The 18,593-nt window shown below is 44.8% G+C and overlaps 1 protein-coding gene across 2 annotated transcripts in view; it reads left to right on the top strand.

The window, feature by feature from the left end:
* COLEC11 (collectin subfamily member 11) overlaps positions 1-15,134 on the top strand; it is a 39,255-nt gene extending 24,121 nt beyond the window's left edge. The window contains exons 4-7 of one of the 2 annotated variants that reach the window (XM_015425369.1): positions 10,391-10,462; positions 12,199-12,252; positions 14,315-14,410; positions 14,576-15,134. In XM_015425369.1, coding sequence (XP_015280855.1) covers positions 10,391-10,462; positions 12,199-12,252; positions 14,315-14,410; positions 14,576-14,967 — 614 coding nt within the window. In that variant the 3' untranslated portion in view covers positions 14,968-15,134. Of the gene's footprint in view, positions 1-10,390; positions 10,463-12,198; positions 12,253-14,314; positions 14,411-14,557 lie in introns of both variants that reach the window. The other variant, XM_015425368.1, reaches the window with a different exon arrangement.
* The last annotated feature ends 3,459 nt before the right edge of the window (positions 15,135-18,593 follow it).

Here is an 18,593-nt window from a genome sequence, read left to right as displayed (position 1 = left end):
GGCTCTTGCCTGCGTAGGTTTGCGCATGCCCACGGCACAGGAGTGGAGACTCTCAGAAGACTCTCAGTGTGCACCCAAGTCACAGCAGAGGAGGGCTCCAAAGTCATGGTCTGCCTAGAGCACCAAAATCCCTTGGGCCAGCCCTGATCATGCATAGCAGATGTGTTTTGCTTGGTGTGGAATGGGCATGTTAGAAGGCTGCAGCCAGTGTGCAGTTGACCACCCACACAACAGTTGCTCTGTCCATGCAGAAATTCTGTAATATTCCCAAGTCACAGCAGAGGAGGGCTCCAAAGTCATGGTCTGCCTAGAGCACCAAAATCCCTTGGGCCAGCCCTGATCATGCATAGCAGATGTGTTTTGCTTGGTGTGGAATGGGCATGTTAGAAGGCTGCAGCCAGTGTGCAGTTGACCACCCACACAACAGTTGCTCTGTCCATGCAGAAATTCTGTAATATGAATCAGCCCTATAATCTCCTAGAATCAGAGAGATACATAGAGAAAGTCTTTTAACGTATGTGGTGGAAGTTGTTCAGGAGTGGCACAGAGGGAGGCCCAGCGTATGAGAAAAACTCAAAGCCGAAGAGTTCTTGTCATGAGCCTGGGGTGACATGACAATGACATGGGCTTCCTGGCTGCTCTGATAAGTGTGCACATCATGTGTGAGTAGGGGGCACCCAAGCTGCTTTGTGCTGGTCACTATTGATAAAGGTTCTGTGCCGTGCAGTGTTTACAAGAAAGGACATTAAGTCACAGGGAGCAAATTAATTGTGTTTATATATAAATGTTGTATCTTTGCACTAGATATGGGCCTGTTTAACTTCAGACACAGCTGTGTGGAAACAGTCTATTAGACTGCAAGGAGGTGGTCCAGGGTTTCAGACCTCTAACGTGATTCTGTCATTCTAACCCCTTTGTTTCCAATTGCCGTTTCAGTAATTAAACTCTCATCTGGTAAACCACCTTCCTCTCCTTCTTCTAATCTCTTCCTAAAATGTATTTCTTACGAAGTAGAATCTTTTGCCAAATTAAACGGAGACTAAAATCCTTTATGTCCTGCTGCCAGCTAAACCTCTTGAACCCAAGTGAGGCTCCTCTTGTGACATTTCCTTATCACGGAAACGTGTACATTAGAGGTGTGTCTAGATGTTTGTGATTGGCTGAGGGAAAGGGTTAAACAGGGCTCTTTTTGTAGAAAAAGCCCAGCAGGAACTCATTAGCATAACAGGCCACACCCAACAGCAGGACCTCATTAGCATATTGGGCCACACCCCTGACAGCACAGCTCCTTAGCACATTAGGCCACACCCACATGTTACCAGAAGTGTGGTTATCCAGCCACACCCACCTTTTGCTTGTTATTCTGTTTACCTTGTTTGTTGTCAAAACCCAGGGCCTTTTTTTGTAGCAGGAACTCCTTTGCATGTTAGGCCACACACCCTTAATGTAGCCAATCCTAATGAGTTTCTGCTGTTGGGTGTGGCCCAATATGCTAATGAGTTCCTGCTGGGCGTGGCCGACTTGGGAGCCAGCCAGAACTCAGTTCCTGTGCGTTCCTGCCCAAAAATAGCCCTGGGTATACACATACAGACTCCAGATCAGCGGTAGCAGCCACAACTCTCGTTCTAACAACCAGCAGGGAAAGCCGCTGGTAACAAACCACATTGTTTTTTAAACGTTGCTCACAGTGGACGGTAACATTCTTGTGCTGGGACAAACAGTCACGATTGGAGAGGAGGGAGTCCTACAAACACATGCGCACGCTCCCTCACTGCTGCTCCCCTGCAGACTCCCTTCAGGTACAAAAGGGTTATATTTACTTCTGCTGAGCAGGGAGCAAGAAAACAGCATGCTACTAGCTTCTGGGAAGTTTACTTAGCTATCATGGTGCACAGGCATTGTTCCCGAGAGGAATATGAATAATTATAGAGTTCTGTATTCTATAGTGGACCAGCAAACTGAATTGCCCCTATCATTAGGATGCTCTGTAGGATTCCTTCCCTTTTGGCAGTGTAGCATCTTCACCTCCTTTTGCCTAGGTATCAGCAGCAGCCTCTTGTTCCTAGTGAAGGTTGTTGCAGGGCAGAAGGATGGGCGATTTCTCTCTCTCTCTCTCTCTCTCTCTCTCTCTGAATTACCACTGCATGGCAGACTCTGGCAGCAGAGTACTCTGGGGAAGTATTCATCTGTAACAAGGTCATGCTCCAGTTGCTTTATGACGGTGTTTATGAAGGAGTCAGGCAAGCCCCAAGGAAGCGGAATTCATAAAATCAGTCAAAGAATTCCTTTATTATTGACCATGAAGGAATCAAACATGTTTGCCGTTTGGTATGCAGGCTTTCAAAGTATACAGATCTCATGCAGGATGCTTTTTTCTTTTTTGGGGGGTGGAATAGTTCTCAGAAAAGACTTGCAAGGATCAGTAAATCTTGCAAGGATCAGTTTGGCTATTGCAGGATGAACCTTTTTCACAGTCAGACGCCATGGGGGTGTAATGACAGTAGGGTTACCCCTGTCAGAAGAACTCCTGTTCTTATGCATGCACCTCTGGCTGGCAACACGTACACAGATCTCATGTTAGGTCGGTGATAAAGTGACCAGCTTTAGCTACAAATTTGTGAGCTGCAGGCATGCCTGGTTTCTAAGTGTCAGCTCATGAATCTGTTGCTCGTGGTGTTTGTTCAGGAAGATGTATGTGTATCAGTGAGGAAATCTTGGATGCGCCTCCCAGAAGATGCTGCAAAACAAATTTTAGAACCTCATAGCAAGAACAAAGGTCTTTCAGTTTTAATGACAATGTTATAGAGCACTTTTACAGCAGAACTGTGGCTAAATGAGTTACTTTTAAAACTGTCTGCCTCAGCCATTTCTGCCGAATAGGAGACAAACATACTGTGGTGCATGTCGTATAAAGATTGCTAACAATGTTTCCAGTGAGTTTTTTAAATAGTTGTCTAGAGCTATTGTGATATACAGGCCTTAAAACAGGCTTCAAAATGCTGCACTATCAGAGTACCGGGCGGTGAAGAGTTAAATCTCCTCAAGAATGGAGAGATTTGAGTGAGGGGCTACTCCAAGCACTCTGATTGGCCAGCTCCAGCTACCGGCAGAAATTTTTATTAGCTGGGTGCTGAGGAGGAATGGGCATTCAAACAGATTCCTAATTTGAGAGAAGAGAGACAATTCTGTACCTTAACTGTTGCAAATCTTCTCTGAGGAAGAATTCAGTGGAAGAACTAAAAGAGCCTGAGTCTCAGCCTATGCTGAAAGCAGTTTTACACAGACACAAGAACTGGGAATGAGATTTGGCAAGGTTGTTGGGTAGCGGGTTGAGACTCCCATTCAGGCCCAAAGAAAGGGGATATATCTTCTAGGGAAACAAGAAGAATTCCCTGCCCAATTAAACAGGGAGAGTTATCTCTGGGAGGAGGAGATCCCTGGTCTGCTGTGGAAGGAAACTGGTTGAGACACCTCAAGAGCTAGATAGAAATTAGGGATTAAAAGGAAGGGAGTTAGGTGTTGGAAAGAAGGTATCAGCCTCAAGGAAATAAGAGGAGAAATAGGAAACTATTAAGAAGCATAGTCATGTTTGGAAAACACAGGGGAAAGGCCTTTCAATATTAAGATCTCAGTAACTAAGAAAATAATCTTTAATAACTCTCATTTGCCTGTATAAATAATTATGATCTGTACAGCTACTGATTTTTGCCTTGAAGTTAACAACTCCTGATTACACCTGACCTTCCCCTGTCTTTTAAATAAAATCTTCTGCTCTGTTTGACTTCTACATCATCTCAAGTGTCATTTGAAGGGGTTCAACCCAAAGAAGGCTCCTCATTCTTCCCTCAGGTTCCAGGGCTGGGCTAAAAGGCAAATTCCAGGGCTGGGCTAAAAGGCAAATTTGTCGCAAATCCGGAGGCTGCAACTGGTGCAGAATGCTGCGGCCAGGCTGTTAATGGGTCTCTCTAGAAGGGACCATATTCAGCCTGTGCTGAAAGCGCTGCACTGGTTGCCAATAGCGTACCGGATTCGCTTCAAAGTGCTGGTTCTTACCTATAAAGCCCTATATGGTCTGGGTCCAGCCTACCTGAGGGACCACCTTTCCCCGTATGTTCCCCCAAGAGCTCTACGGTCTGGGGCCCAAAACCTTCTAACTGTGCCGGGCCCCAAGGATGCTAAATTGGCCATCACCAGGGCTAGGGCTTTCTCGGTGGCGGCCCCCACCTGGTGGAATGAGCTCCCGGAGGAGATCCGGGCCCTGCGGGACCTGATGCAGTTCCGCAGGGCCTGCAAGACGGAGCTCTTCCACCAGGCTTTCGACTAGGGGCTGCTGCCGCCCCCCCCCCTGTTATATCACCATCTCTCGGGGAGGTAGGGCCCTAGGTGGGCAGGAAGAAACATCTCAAAAATATAACATCTATCATGGAATGCCTACCGGGGGATGTTTGGTTTGTGGATGTGGTTGTCCTCTCTGAGATTCCGGAATGGATAATGTAGTTTGAGCACCTTAATGTCTGAATGGGTTTTAAATTGTATATTATGTTTTAAATGTACTAAATTATTTGATGTTTTTATTAACAAGTTCTCTTGCCATGTAAGCGGCCCTGAGCCCTACGGGGGAGGGCGGGGTATAAATTTAATAATAAATAAATAAATAAATATCTTTGTGACAGGGTGGGACAGACAGTTGTTTAAAGACAAAGAAGAAACCACGTTACTTAGGGTGGCTCAGTCACAGAAGGGAACAAAAAATTGGAGGGAAAATCTACCTCTGAGGGAGGGAAGTGTGAGGGGCTGTCATGGCTGTTCTTAACATTATTTCTCCAGGCTAAACCCTAGCCCTAAGAACCTCAGGAGTCTGGAACAGAGCCTCTGTGTGGCCAGAAGTCTCCAGATGCCTGTAGCGACTTTTGGTTTTGCCAGGTCCCGTGAATGACTCATTTGCTTGCCTTCAGGCACCAGGGTGATTTTTCATACAGCACCAGAGAGGAAGAAGAAGGGGTGGGAGTGGAATGAGGCTTCTCAGCTGATGTTAACGCATATCAGAATTTGGGGTTGCTACAGCCAACTCGAGGTATTCCAGTTATCTGGAGGCTGTCATCAGGCCTCCTTTGTAAATTGGACAGAGCGTATGAGTCTACACGGGGCTGTGAAAATGCGCCCCTGCCATGAGAGCAGCAAGCGTGGCGGGAGCACTGTATGTGTACACCTGTTCCGCTTTGCTTACTGCAGCCATTGCCACCACATCTCCCGCTTTTCTCTGTCATGCCTGCTCAAAAGCACAGATGCAGTGGCCCAGAGCTGCCCTCCTCCTTCCTTGTCCTTTCCCTGAGAAGAAAACAGCCCTTCAAAGGGGAGAAGAGGCTGCAAGAGAAGTATCCAGATGGATGCTGTGCCTGCAGCCACCCCACAGTTTGCCTTTGGAGATGGTTTAAAGTAGGTTTATTTTTAATTTAGCTCGAAGGGGACAAATATAGGAGCCAGATGAGTCTTGCCAAGACTGGGGACGGTGTTCGTTCTCTAGATACTCCTAAATACTGTAGGGGCATCCCACTGCCCATATAGGGAAAATCTTTAGCGGCCCTAGAGTCCAGGTATATGTGCTGTAGAGGGTTGTTCTTAGGATCTTAGACATAAAAGATAATCTGTGTTTTTCATTTTTCAGTTTACATGGTATACTTTGGAATGATAGCATTTCGTAAAGCCATTCACAGAATGGATCTGACCTCCTTTGACAAACGCTGGTGTGTGCTTCATAAAAAGCCTGGGCAAACCATGAAGAAGGCAGTCAAATTGTTGACAATATTTATATCTGATCTGGTCTGTAATGTGCCTATTTCTTTTTCATTAAAACTTGCTGAGGCTACCCATTTTTGAAGTGGCTCATTTAACCGCAACTCTGCTGCAAAGTGCTGTATAGCACTGTCATTAAAATAGAAAAGACCTTTCTGGTTCCTGCTGTGAGTTTCCAATATTCATTTTGTGGCATCTTCTGTAGGGCATGTTGGAGGCTGTTGCACGTTTCTCATTAATGTGGGCCTCAAAGGTAAGGGGAAAAGCTAGAGTCGTACAGCACAATGGCTGTAATTGCAGACCTGCTTTGTGACTGTAAATTTCAGTGGGAGTTGTGTGGTAATGTTAGTCTTTGATGTTTGTACCCTGGGATGGAATGATCCTTTTGGGGACTGTTGAGGCAACTCTCAGCTTTAAAATGGCAGCAGGTGTCCCTGTGTCAGACATGAGGACACCGTCACATCCCGTTTGGCCTACAATGCAAAGAGGTTATTCAACACTGAGGGTGAGGTGAATTTGCTGGCTGAGAGCTGAATATAGCCGTAACCTAGGGGGAAATAATTCATTGGGAAAGGGGGGGATTTACTGGCCCCATGGCCTTGCACAACCTAGTGAGGAACTAATTTATTCATTAATCAGGAAGGGGAGGAGGGAAACATTGCCCAAATGTGGGGAGGGATTAATTCATTAAAGGGAGGCAAGCAGGGAGAGTGGGGCATTGCATTATTCTGTAGCTGTGCTGTTCAAAGATGGAAGTTTTTTAAAAAGCAGCTTTGAGCTATTCCAGAGCAGCCATCCCTTCCTGAGCAAAAACAAAAATGTGTGAGCCGGAGGCTAAAAACCTGTGAGCTAGCTGACAGTAACTCAGCATAGAGGGAACTGCTGCAGCAACACACATGCATCCCAAAATAAGAAAGAAGAAAAGGTGCATGGAGAATCATGATAGTGACCCGACACAGAGGTGGTCCAGTGCACATCTAGTGCAAATGGAGAAACAAAGCCAATAGTGGTGTGAAAATGGATTACCCTGCTGCATCTGGACTCTCTGTAAGTGTGAACTGACAGACTATCACACCAACAACATGACTGCCATGCAATGCTCCCTCTAAGCTGAGGAGTCTTGTGAGTGAAAATTTTACTTTGTGAGCTACTGGCATTAAAGTTGTGAGTGAGCTGCATAAATCACTTTGCTCTGGAGCCATCTCTTCCTGAGCAAAACCAAAAATGTGTGAGCCGGAGGCTAAAAACCTGTGAGCTAGCTGACAGTAACTCAGCATAGAGGGAACTGCTGCAGCAACACACATGCATCACCCCCCCCCCCCCCCGTGGAAGCAGCCCAGGTCTTATAGTGCAGGTGCAAACCCTGGTTAAGAAAGTTAATGCCAGCTTCTATCCGTGCAAACAGATCACTACCTTGGTTAAGGCAGACAAAGGTTGCCACATGGCAAGAGGCTCTCATTGCTGCTGCAAATACCAAGGCAGTTGCAGTGGCAACAGAGCATTCAGAGGATGAGTCCCCCCCCCCCCAAGCCTCAGTCGCCCGCAGCAGCCATCTCCCCTTTTCTGTGCCACCAGAGGCCTTTTAAAGGTTTTTAGAAAGGGTTATTGACATACCACTATAGTATATACAGTTACAGATTTAAACCTGAGAAAACTCTCTGGTGGGGGGGCAGGGTTAGTGGCAGCTGCAGGGGACCAAGGTGGGGAATATGACACTGTTGTGGGTGGGATCAGGAAAGAGGCATACTTTCATGTCCAGATGGCATTTACCCCAGCTTTGCTGTGATCTTTCAGAAACCATTGCAGGAAAACAGGTTTTGGAAAGACAGGGGTCCAGGAGAAGGTTGAAACATGCACAAATGGACCATGATACTGTGTGGAAGCATGGGAAGGAAAAAAAAACACCCTTGCTTCACATTACACCCATGCTTGACCAAACATATGGTGTGTGAACAACCAAAATGAGAGTGGACAATACTTGTACCAGAGAGGACAGGAAGGAGGGGAATGAGTCCTATGCTTGCTACAGATTTGCAAGCCAGGAGTTGCAGGAAGTCAGTGCATCATTGGCATAAGCAATTGACAGATTGCTCATATCTGTACGCCCAACCACATGCAACCTTGATCCATGCCCCTCCTGGCTCATTAAAGCGGGCCACGAGGGGCTACTAGGCGCACTGCGGGAGATTATCAACAAGTCCCTCTCTGCGGGACAGTTCTTGAGTGCACTCAAGGAGGCAATGGTCCGCTCTCTCTTAAAAAAACCATCTTTGGACCCGGCCGAATTGGCTAACTATCAGCCGGTGTCCAATTTGCCCTATTTGGGCAAACTTATTGAGAGGGCGGTGGCGTTACAGTTACAGAGCTTTCTGGAGGATGCTTCAGTCTTAGATCCCTTCCAGTCCGGCGTTTGCCCTGGTCACGGGACTGAGACGGCCTTGGTTGCCCTGACTGACGATCTCCGAAGGCATCTGGATCGAGGGGGTATGGTGGCACTGCTGTTGTTAGATCTGTCGGCCGCGTTCAATATGGTCGACCATCAGCTGCTGACCCACCGCCTTGCCGACATGGGGATTCAGGGGCTTGCCCTTCAGTGGTTTGCCTCTTTCCTACAAGGTCGGGGACAAAGGGTGGCAGTCGGGGACCAGCGATCCCATAGGTATCCACTTGATTGTGGGGTGCCTCAGGGAGCGGTGTTGTCCCCGATGCTGTTTAACATCTATATGCGCCCCCTTGCCCAGATTTCTTGGAGTTATGGGATTAGGTGTCATCAATATGCAGATGACACCCAGCTCTATCTGATGCTGGGTGGCCGGTCGGACTCGAGTCCCAATGACCTTCATCGGGCTTTAGAGGCTGTGGCTGGTTGGCTCCGGCTGAGCCGATTGAAACTAAACCCGGCGAAGACGGAGGTCCTGGGCCTGAGTCAGGCCGGTGTAGGGCTAGGGCTCCCTCTCCCAACCTTCGACGGGGTACCTTTGGTGCCAGCGTCTAGGGTTAGGAGTTTGGGGGTGCTCCTGGACTCCTCATTAACAATGGAGGCCCAGGTGGCAGCCACTGTCAAGTCAGCCTTTTACCATCTTCGGTTGGCAGGGCAGTTGGTCCCCTACCTTGACCGCGATGACCTGGCCACAGTGATCCATGTGACGGTCACCTTGAGTCTAGACTAGCAACGCTCTCTACATGGGGCTGCCTTTGTCGCAAATCCAGAAGCTGCAGCTGGTGCAGAATGCTGCAGCCAGGCTGTTGATGGGTCTCTCTAGGAGGGACCACATTCAGCCTGTGCTGAAAGTGCTGCACTGGCTGCCAATAGCCGGATCCACTTCAAAGTGCTGGTTCTTACCTATAAAGCCCTATATGGCTAGGGTCCAACCTACCTGAGGGACCGCCTTTCCCCACATGTTCTCCCAAGAGCACTACGGTCGGGGGCCCAAAATCTGTTGGTCATCCCGGGCCCCAAGGACACCAAACTGACTGCGACCAGGGCCAGGGCTTTTTCGGTGGCAGCTCCTACCTGGTGGAATGAGCTCCCGGGGGAGACCCGGGCCCTGCAGGACCTTATGCAGTTCCGCAGGGCCTGCAAGATGGAGCTCTTCCGCCAGGCCTTTGAGGAGGAGCCGCCGCCCCAGTATTCCACCATCGTCATGGTTCCTTAAAGGATGTACCGACAAGGCCCCGAGGAAGAACCTGGACAACGTAAAGAAGATCCAATAAGCCGTTGCCATTGGGCATAAATATCATGGGAGTACCACCTGGAACTTTGTTGATTCTATCCTGGACGTATGAGATTACTAATTGACTGAGCACCATTGTTTTAAGTGTTGGATGTTTTTATTATGTTTTATATGTTTCTAATTATGGCATGGCTAATTACCCTGCCCTTGTTAGCCGCCCTGAGCCCACTGGGGAGAGCGGGATATAAATGTGAAAAATAAATAAATAAATATAAATATAAGTCCTATATGAATATTGTATACAATTGATTTCTAATTTGTTCCTCAGGACAAATGAAGCTTTCCCTGATGACCAAACAAACAAGTACTGGAATAAATTCTGTATTAAAATTTTAGCTTGGAGTATGCTCCCTGGAATATAAATTATGAAATAAAATATTCAAAATTAAATATTCAGGCTCACGTTTCCTCATCAAAACTCACTACTAGATCCCTGAATGATCTCCCAAATTTGGCATCAAATTTGACAGATGATTAAAATAGCTGATGACACTGCCTGTCTATTCTGGCAGCTGTTCCTGTTTCTACGTTTTGCCAATATTTTTGCTTGTAAGCATTTGTGCATAAAAATTGTTGTCCCCGTTTAAAACTTTAATGATTTTTAAATTCTCCCCAAATCTTGATAAAATTTCACTGCAGTCCTGATTCAGAGCCAGTGCAGTAAAACATTCTTCCTTTGCTACACTGTTTAGGATGGAACTAATATCTTGGAATCTGATGTCTTGCATATTGGGAAACAGAGAAAAGATCATTTTTAGATTTCATAGACAGACATTTGACAAGGAAGTATTCCTGGGGATATAAATTAGGGGGAATGGATAAAAAAAGTTTGTACTTTTCATTTGATTTCTTTGTGTTCATAGGAGAAATGGGGGAGAAAGGAGAGAAGGGAAGCATGGGTCGGCATGGAAAAATTGGCCCGATTGGTTCAAAAGGTATTTCACACATTTTCCCCGTATATGTAAAGTTTGAAATCTAGACTTAATCTGTGCGTTGTAAAAAACTGCAGATGGTTTTAAGGCTCAATTTCTGTCAGGCGACCAATAAACTTGTATTCCATTCCACAATCACTGAGATTATAAATAAATGAACATGTACTTCTTTTACACAGGGCAGATGAACATGCACTTCTTTTACATTGGGAAGATGAAAAAAAGATGGTTGGCCACTGTGTGAAACAGGATGCCGGACTAGATGGTCTGATCCACCAGGGCTTGTTCTTATTTTGTTAAGACATTCTCTCATTTAGCCCCAGTTAAGTTAGCTATCATATATTACATCAGTACCTAGAGATGCTGTGTTTTGGTTAAGGTATTATGGTATAATTCTGGGCTTTGCCAACAACTCTTGATGTGCACCTGGACACATATTTTGGATCAGGAAATTACATATACAATTCCCTGATTTTTGGATCTGTTAAATAGTACAAGTTTTCTGGTGCATTGAGCTTGGTGAAATCACAGAATTCCCTTGTCAATGGGTGGTTAATCGTAACATGAAGCTATATACAGATTCTTGCACACACATATATCCCCCCAACAATGAATGCTACTTGAGAAATTGTTGAGGCTATCCACGGCATTTTGGTCTGGGTCCAGACTGCAAGCAGGCCTTGACTAACTAATCTAATTGCCCAATAACTGAAGCCCTGTTTGTTTTGTGCATCTGAAAAGTTGCACTGTATCTGAGTAGAACTGGTATGAAGGTAGTGTTTCTAACCAATTATTCTAATGCACTCTGGTCCTAAAACAGATTTATATCGAAATACATTAGCTTGATTGCATTGATCATTCCTGTTGGCAGAATTTAAATATGCAAAGGAAGTGGAGCAGTGACTGTTTAGAGAAAAATTAGTAAGTTATTAAAGAAGAACAAACTGTTATAGAACATAGAAGAGAGAGAACCTTAACTGTTTAACCTAACTGCTGAAGGAGAAACACAAGAACAGGAAGCTCTACAAGAGCAGGAAGTTCCAGAAGAGCCAATCAGGAGACAGCAAGGACACAATTTGAAAAAGTGGGAAGTCCCTAGTCTACAGGGTTGCCAACCCCCCCCCCCCGGTTTGCCAGGGGTTCCCCGTTTTTTTGGGGGGGTTCTACCCGCCGGCGGCCAGATGGCCGGCGGGGGAAGCCCCACCCCCAACACTCATAGCCACCCCTCTCTCTCCCTTTAAGTGTGTGGAACCCACGTTTCCTCCCAAGCCCGATCTCCGCTTGAGATCAGGCTTGCAGGGAAATGCCAGCTTCGTGCACTTAAAAGGGAAACGCGGCTGCTCTTAAAGGGGAAACGCCGGCTCCTGCACTTAAAAGGGAAACGCTGGCTCCTTTAAGTGCAGGGAACTGCCGTTTCTGGAGATCTGGCGCGCGGGTGGGTGGCGGCAGACGTCCCCAACGTGACGTCATCACGTCGGGATGCCCCGCCCCCTCCAGGAACGCTCCCAAAGTCCCCCGCTGGGGGTGGAAGATGGACTTGGCAACCCTACTAGTCTAGCTATGCTAAGTACCATTCCTTCAGCTGTTCCCCTATAGGGTGATCTTCAGATTGTCTTGATAAAGTTGCACTATAGACCTTGCATATTTCAACAATTACTTGCGCAGTTCAGTATGCACAGTATCCTAGCACAGTTTGGAGTAAAATAGAACCAAGAACCACTTTATTTTCCTTTTTTTAGGTGAAAAAGGAGATAATGGAGATGTAGGCCCTCCTGGTCCTAACGGAGATCCAGGTAAGCCTGGAGCATTATGAAAGGAACTCTGTGTGTGCGTGAGGTGTCTGTGCTGGCACACTAAATCAGCACCTGATGTGTATGAATGTGTGTTTCTACCCAAAGTGCTGTAATTATTGAAACGGTGGCAAAATGTTTGTATCTGGCTTCTAAAAGGAGATATACGTATTAAGATTTCATTTTCCTTCTGTTTGTTTTTCTTTCATCTGATATGCCAATAAAGGTTGTTGTTGTTGCATAGTGGTTATGTGATTTTGGCATCATGTTTCAGAATCTGGATAATCCTTGAAAACATTTGAAATCTGGTTTGACTTTCCAGCTTTCTAAAATTGCCTCCTTTAAACAAGACTCACAGCCTAACTCTTTAAAAATGTTGGTATGAATCTACCTTGATGCTTGCAGTTTCACACATTCAAGTGAAATGGCAGTTAACACATTAATAGTTTAATGTTTGAACATGGCAACTGGAAAACATGATGGCTTCATTTGTTTGTTCTTCAAGAAGCATTTTCAAATCTCAGCCCTTGACTGATACTCCTTGTAAGGTACACTTACTTTAGCTTTATGTTAAATCGCCAATCTTCTCCGAGTCAAAGCTACAGAGCATGTTGTAGGAGCATGTAGGAGCTTTCCATTAAAATGATACCAATTGTATTTTATTTTCACCACTGAATGGAATAGGAAGGAGTACTTTATGGGCTGCCACCACAGGGACAAATACATTATAGTGAGGGGCTGAGTGAGCAAAGATGTTTGAGCATGAGGACAGTGTAAAGCCACTGGGGGAATGAAAGGAACTCTGTGTGTGCGTGAGGTGTCTGTGCTGGCACACTAAATCAGCACCTGATGTGTATGAATGTGTCTTTCCACCCAAAGTGCTGTAATTATTGAAACGGTGGCAAAATGTTTGTATCTGGCTTCTAAAAGGAGATATACGTATTAAGATTTCATTTTCCTTCTGTTTGTTTTTCTTTCATCTGATATGCCAATAAAGGTTGTTGTTGTTGCATAGTGGTTATGTGATTTTGGCATCATGTTTCAGAATCTGGATAATCCTTGAAAACATTTGAAATCTGGTTTGACTTTCCAGCTTTCTAAAATTGCCTCCTTTAAACAAGACTCACAGCCTAACTCTTTAAAAATGTTGGTATGAATCTACCTTGATGCTTGCAGTTTCACACATTCAAGTGAAATGGCAGTTAACACATGAATAGTTTAATGTTTGAACTTGTCAAGATGGCAACTGGAAAACATGACGGCTTCATTTGTTTGTTCTTCAAGAGGCATTTTCAAATCTCAGCCCTTGAGTGATACTCCTTGTAAGGTACACTTACTTCAGCTTTATGTTAAATTGCCAATCTTCTCCGAGTCAAAGCTACAGATCATGTTGCAGGAGCATGTAGGAGCTTTCCATTAACAGGATACCAATTGTATTTTATTTTCACCACTGAATGGAATAGGAAGGAGTACTTTATGGGCTGCCACCACAGGGATGAATACATTATAGTGAAGGGCTAAGTGAGCAAAGACGTTTGAGCATGAGGGCAGTGTAAAGCCACTGGGGGGAAAGCAGGTTATCTTAACAAATGAAGCTTGATAACATTATCAAAAATGATGCAGTAGTTGCTTTTAGCATTTAGAGGCCCCTCAATCTGAGGCCCCAAGCTATAGCTTACTTTGTTCATGCATAAATCCAGTACCATCTCCAAGGTGTTCTTAGGGGTGGGGTGTCATTCTGTCCCCCAGAAGCAGCATTTGGGGGGGGGGCATTTTGGAGTGCTGTGTGAGGAGCAAATGGATATACTTCCACTTATGCCCATGGAAATACTAGGTGGGATTCAATCCAGAACTTATTCTATCCTTGTAATAAATATGTACAAAATATACCAAAAAAATTTCAGCCTGCTCTTGGGGGGTTCAATAACCAAAGTGGAACAGCATGGATCTTCTCCAAAGGGTTTGCATGAGAGGAGATCTCATTTTTATGGGACAGTTTCATGCAACATGCTCTGTTCTTGGGTGGCTTTCAGCAAATGTAAAATGTACTTATTGATTTCTGCAGGCATTCCTTGTGAATGTGGCCAGCTCCGTACAGCCATTGGTAAAATGGATAACCAAGTGGCCATGCTGACAACAGAGTTAAAGTTCATTAAAAAAGGTGAGAATTGGTCATACAAATCTCCTTCTCCTCTTTTATAAAAGCCGTGCTTAAAAGAGGTTGACTGCTTTACAGCTGATTGATGTGTCTGTCTCTGTGTGGTATGCATTAAGTTGGTTTATAGAAATGCGAGTGCTCACTTTTCAGCACTGCCCTCCCCCGCAGCTGTCGCTGGTGTGCGTGAGACAGATAATAAGATCTACTTGCTGGTGAAAGAAGAGAAGAGGTACATGGATGCGCAGCTCTACTGCCAAGGAAGAGGAGGGACACTGAGCATGCCCAAGGATGAAAACACCAATGCCCTTATTGCTTCGTACATCAATCAAGCGGGCCTCAGCCGAGTTTTCATCGGCATTAATGACCTAGAGAAGGAGGGTAACTTTGTGTATTCTGACAGATCTCCCATGCAGACCTTCAGTAAATGGAGCACTGGAGAACCAAATAATGCTTATGACGAGGAGGACTGTGTAGAAATGATAGCTTCAGGGGGATGGAATGATGTTGCCTGTCATATTACAATGTATTTTGTTTGTGAATTTGACAAAGAAAATGTGTAAAAATATTTGAGTTCTCCCCTATTGTGTGCTCTGTTTTTGAATTAAAGTTGGGCGTAAGCCGGGGTGTACTTCTGCACTAGGTAGCATTTTGCATACCCAAGCATAACATGAATAAAGGGGTGCAGTCAAAAATATTCTGTAATGTAAAGTGATGTAAACTTCAGTTGGATTTTTTTTTGCCCCCCGTAGGGGATTTTTTTATTGCTTTTTCTATAAACTACAACGAAAAAAGGGAAGGGATCTACAAACTATGGGAGAATATAAAGAAAACCCACTAAAAACCCAAGAGATGGTGGTCATACAAAATGCTTATAAAATTAGCTTTTAGCTCAAAATTACAGTTAGAGTTCGTTGAATGTGGTCATCTAATAATCTATTTAAACTGAAAAAAATTAAAACTCCACTATGTCTGACTTCTTAAAGAGTTAAATAAGAAATGCTTACAAAAAATAAAAATTTTAAGAAATTCCAGAGTGCAATAACTACTCTTTTTTAATCCTTTTTCTTTCTCAACTGGTAGCTTGTTTTTGGGGCTGCTGCCCCCAATGTTGAATCCGAGTTCACGTCAGAAGATGCCACTGCTCCCTCTTCTTCACTTTCTTTGGTGCTGTCATCTTCCTCCTCTTCTTTTACTCCTGCGGGATACCTGTGTTGATGCAAAAATTCACGTGCCTTTTCAGCAGAGTCAATTTTTTATTTCTTATCCATACATTTGAAGATTATGCCTTTGGGAACGATCCATCTGTAGGGGATTTTGTTCTTCTGTAAAAATAAGACCAAGTCTCTAAATTTCCTTCTTTTCCTTCGTATTTCAAACGGAATGTCCTTCAACATTTTTATTTCTTTGTCCTTGATTTTCAAGGTAGCTCCATTTGTTGCTTTGAGTATTTGGTCTCTCACTTGTCTTCTGGAAAATCTTACCATAACTTCCCTGGGCAGGTTATTCTTTCTTGTAAATACTGAATACGACCTAAAGATCGTATCAATTTTACTTTGTAATAAATCCATTTTAATATCTGCTATCGGGCCCAAAGCATCACACATGATCTGCTTCAAATTCTCTCCCTTCTCTTCCGGGACACCTTGAAATCTTAGGACATAGCTTGCTCTTTCCATTTGTAGTTGTAACAAATGAGATTTGTCACTTAGTCTCTTTTTCTCCATTGCCTGCAGTTGTTTTTTAAACTTCTTGGTGTTGGCATCCACCTCTAAGCTCTTGCTCCATTTTTTCTGGTTTTTTACCATCTCATTTAATTGGGTTTGTTGTGTATCAAGTTTATGGTGCAATGCCGTAACTTGTTCCAGCAGAGGTTGCAGCGCTTCAGTCAGCATCCTTTGAAGATCTGTAGTTGTGTCCTGTCTAGGGACAGAACTCGCTGGGCTGGCATTTCTGGCCAATGGCTTAAGTTTCGCTTGTTTGTCTTTCTCATCCGTCCTTGGAGGTGCCATGTTTACAAGTTGTTTACTTTTTGTAAAAGTTATCACAGTCTCTAGAACTCTTGGCAAAGCCTGGTAAGTTCTTACAAGCTCTTTATTTTAGTCCACCTTGCTTCAATAGCCCCCCCCCCTTTCGTCTGTAGCTCAAAGGTCATTTGTTTTTTTCTTATCGGGGGAGAGTTCCCTCCCCCCCTCGGCTTTCACAGGGGAGGTTTCCGGCTAATTCGGTGTTTCTCGCTTCAACTTTGACTCACATTTCAACGATGTATCCACTTTTAATTTTTGATTTGCTTGGCCACCAAACGCTTGCTCCGGTGTGCAATTCTAGTTCCCATCCAGGACGCTTCACAGCGGGACCTTCAGGAGTAATCCCCCTTTGCCGGCAGGGTCACCGGAGGAAGGGCTTTCTAGCACCCCATGGCTGGGAGCCCAACACAAGGGCTCCAGGGGTGGCACAGACAGTTGTGCCCCCTCCCAACCGCGGGCTCCGGCGCACATCTCCCGGAGCCCTGGGAAAAAGTGACCACCATGGCGAACACTGAAACCGGAAGTCAGTTGGATTTCTAAGTATACAAGTTAGAACCTTGTTTAGGAGGATCTAATTTTCCAGTTATGCTTCTCATATTAGTCTGGACAAAAGAACCCAGATTGTCCTTATCTCAGCCATTGGTCTTCAGTCACCGCATTTTTGATGTGCCAGTTCTGTTGTCTTTTTTTGTACATAGTATTATTCTTTAAAACTAAAGCTGTAGTTCATATGTTTATCCAGCAGCATTCTTCTTTGTGTAGTGGAGGATCAGAAGCACCTCCCTCCACTCCATCATAAACAGAAGAAGAACCGTGCTGGATCAGACCAATGGTCCGTCTATCCAGTATCTTTGTTTACGACAGCCGGTCAAATATTATAGAGAAGCCACAGACAACAGTGCTCCCTTCCTGGCTGCTCCTCAGCATCTGATAGAGGCTTTCTGTGTCTGAACCTGAAGACCCAAGTTGGCTATCATGGCTAATAGCAAAGGTAGCTCTATTCTCCATCGCTCTTTTAAATCCATCTAAGCAGTAGTACTGCTTTTTCTCTGTTTTGAATCTGTCAATCAGTTTTATAGGGTAGCCCCAAGTTCTAGTATTATGGGAGAGGGAGAAAGGCTACACCACACAGAATTTTGTAGACCTCTATCACGTCAGTTCACTTTTTTTCCAAACTAAAAAGCCTCACATGCTTTAGCCTTGCTTCATAGATGCTCCCACCCTGTGATCATTCTGGTTGCCCTTTTCTGCACGTTCTCCATCTCTTCAGTATCCTTTTTGAGATGCAGTGACCAGAACTGTACACGTGGTATTCCAAATGAACCCACACCAGGGACTTGGATCAGGTCACTGCTGTACTAGCAATTTTATTCCTGTTCCCTTTCTGGATAATCTCTAGCATGGGATTGGCCTTTTTATCACCATAACACATTGAGCTGACATTTTCAGTGAGCAGTCTGTCACAATCCCAAGGGGTTTTTTTTTGTTGGTCTGTCATTACCAACTCCTACCCCATCCGCATATGCATCATTTTGTGCTTACTTACATTAATTTAATCTACCATTTTGTTGTCCTTTCACCCTCTTCAGAGAGGTCCATTTAGAGTTCCCCACTTGGCGGAAAACAGGAGGGCCTGGCGAGATCTTGTCCATGGGGTCGCAAAGAGTCGGACTCGACTATGTGACTGAACAACAACAACAAAACAATTAGGTGTCATCCATAAACTCCACTACCTTACTGTTCACCCCCAGTTCTAGGTTGTTTATGAATAAATTAAATGGCATCAGTCACAACACAGATCCCTAGGAGACTGCACTGCTCACCTCTCTCCATTGCAAAAACTATCCACTTATTCCCACTCTCTGCTTTTTAACTGGCTACCAATCCATGAAAGGACATGTTCTTTTATCCCGTGATTGTTTGCTCAGAAACCTTTGAGGCAATTACTTTTTGGAAGTCTAAGTATACAATATCTACAGGTCATCCTCATCTCAAAGAATTCTAACAAGTTGATGAGGCAGGATTCCGTGCTGGTTCCTCTTCAGTGAGGAATCATTTGACCGTGCAATACGAAGTGGGCAGTCCATGCCTGTACCCAATTGTGCCCAGTAAATGCCGTATTTTCTCCTATCCCCAGCAGTCCCTTCCCATATTGTTTCTGA

This window comes from Gekko japonicus, unplaced genomic scaffold (genome assembly GCF_001447785.1).
Source record: "Gekko japonicus isolate JY-2015 unplaced genomic scaffold, Gekko_japonicus_V1.1 scaffold153, whole genome shotgun sequence".
Lineage (NCBI taxonomy): Eukaryota > Metazoa > Chordata > Lepidosauria > Squamata > Gekkonidae > Gekko > Gekko japonicus.
This window is presented reverse-complemented; position numbering and strand designations above follow the sequence as displayed.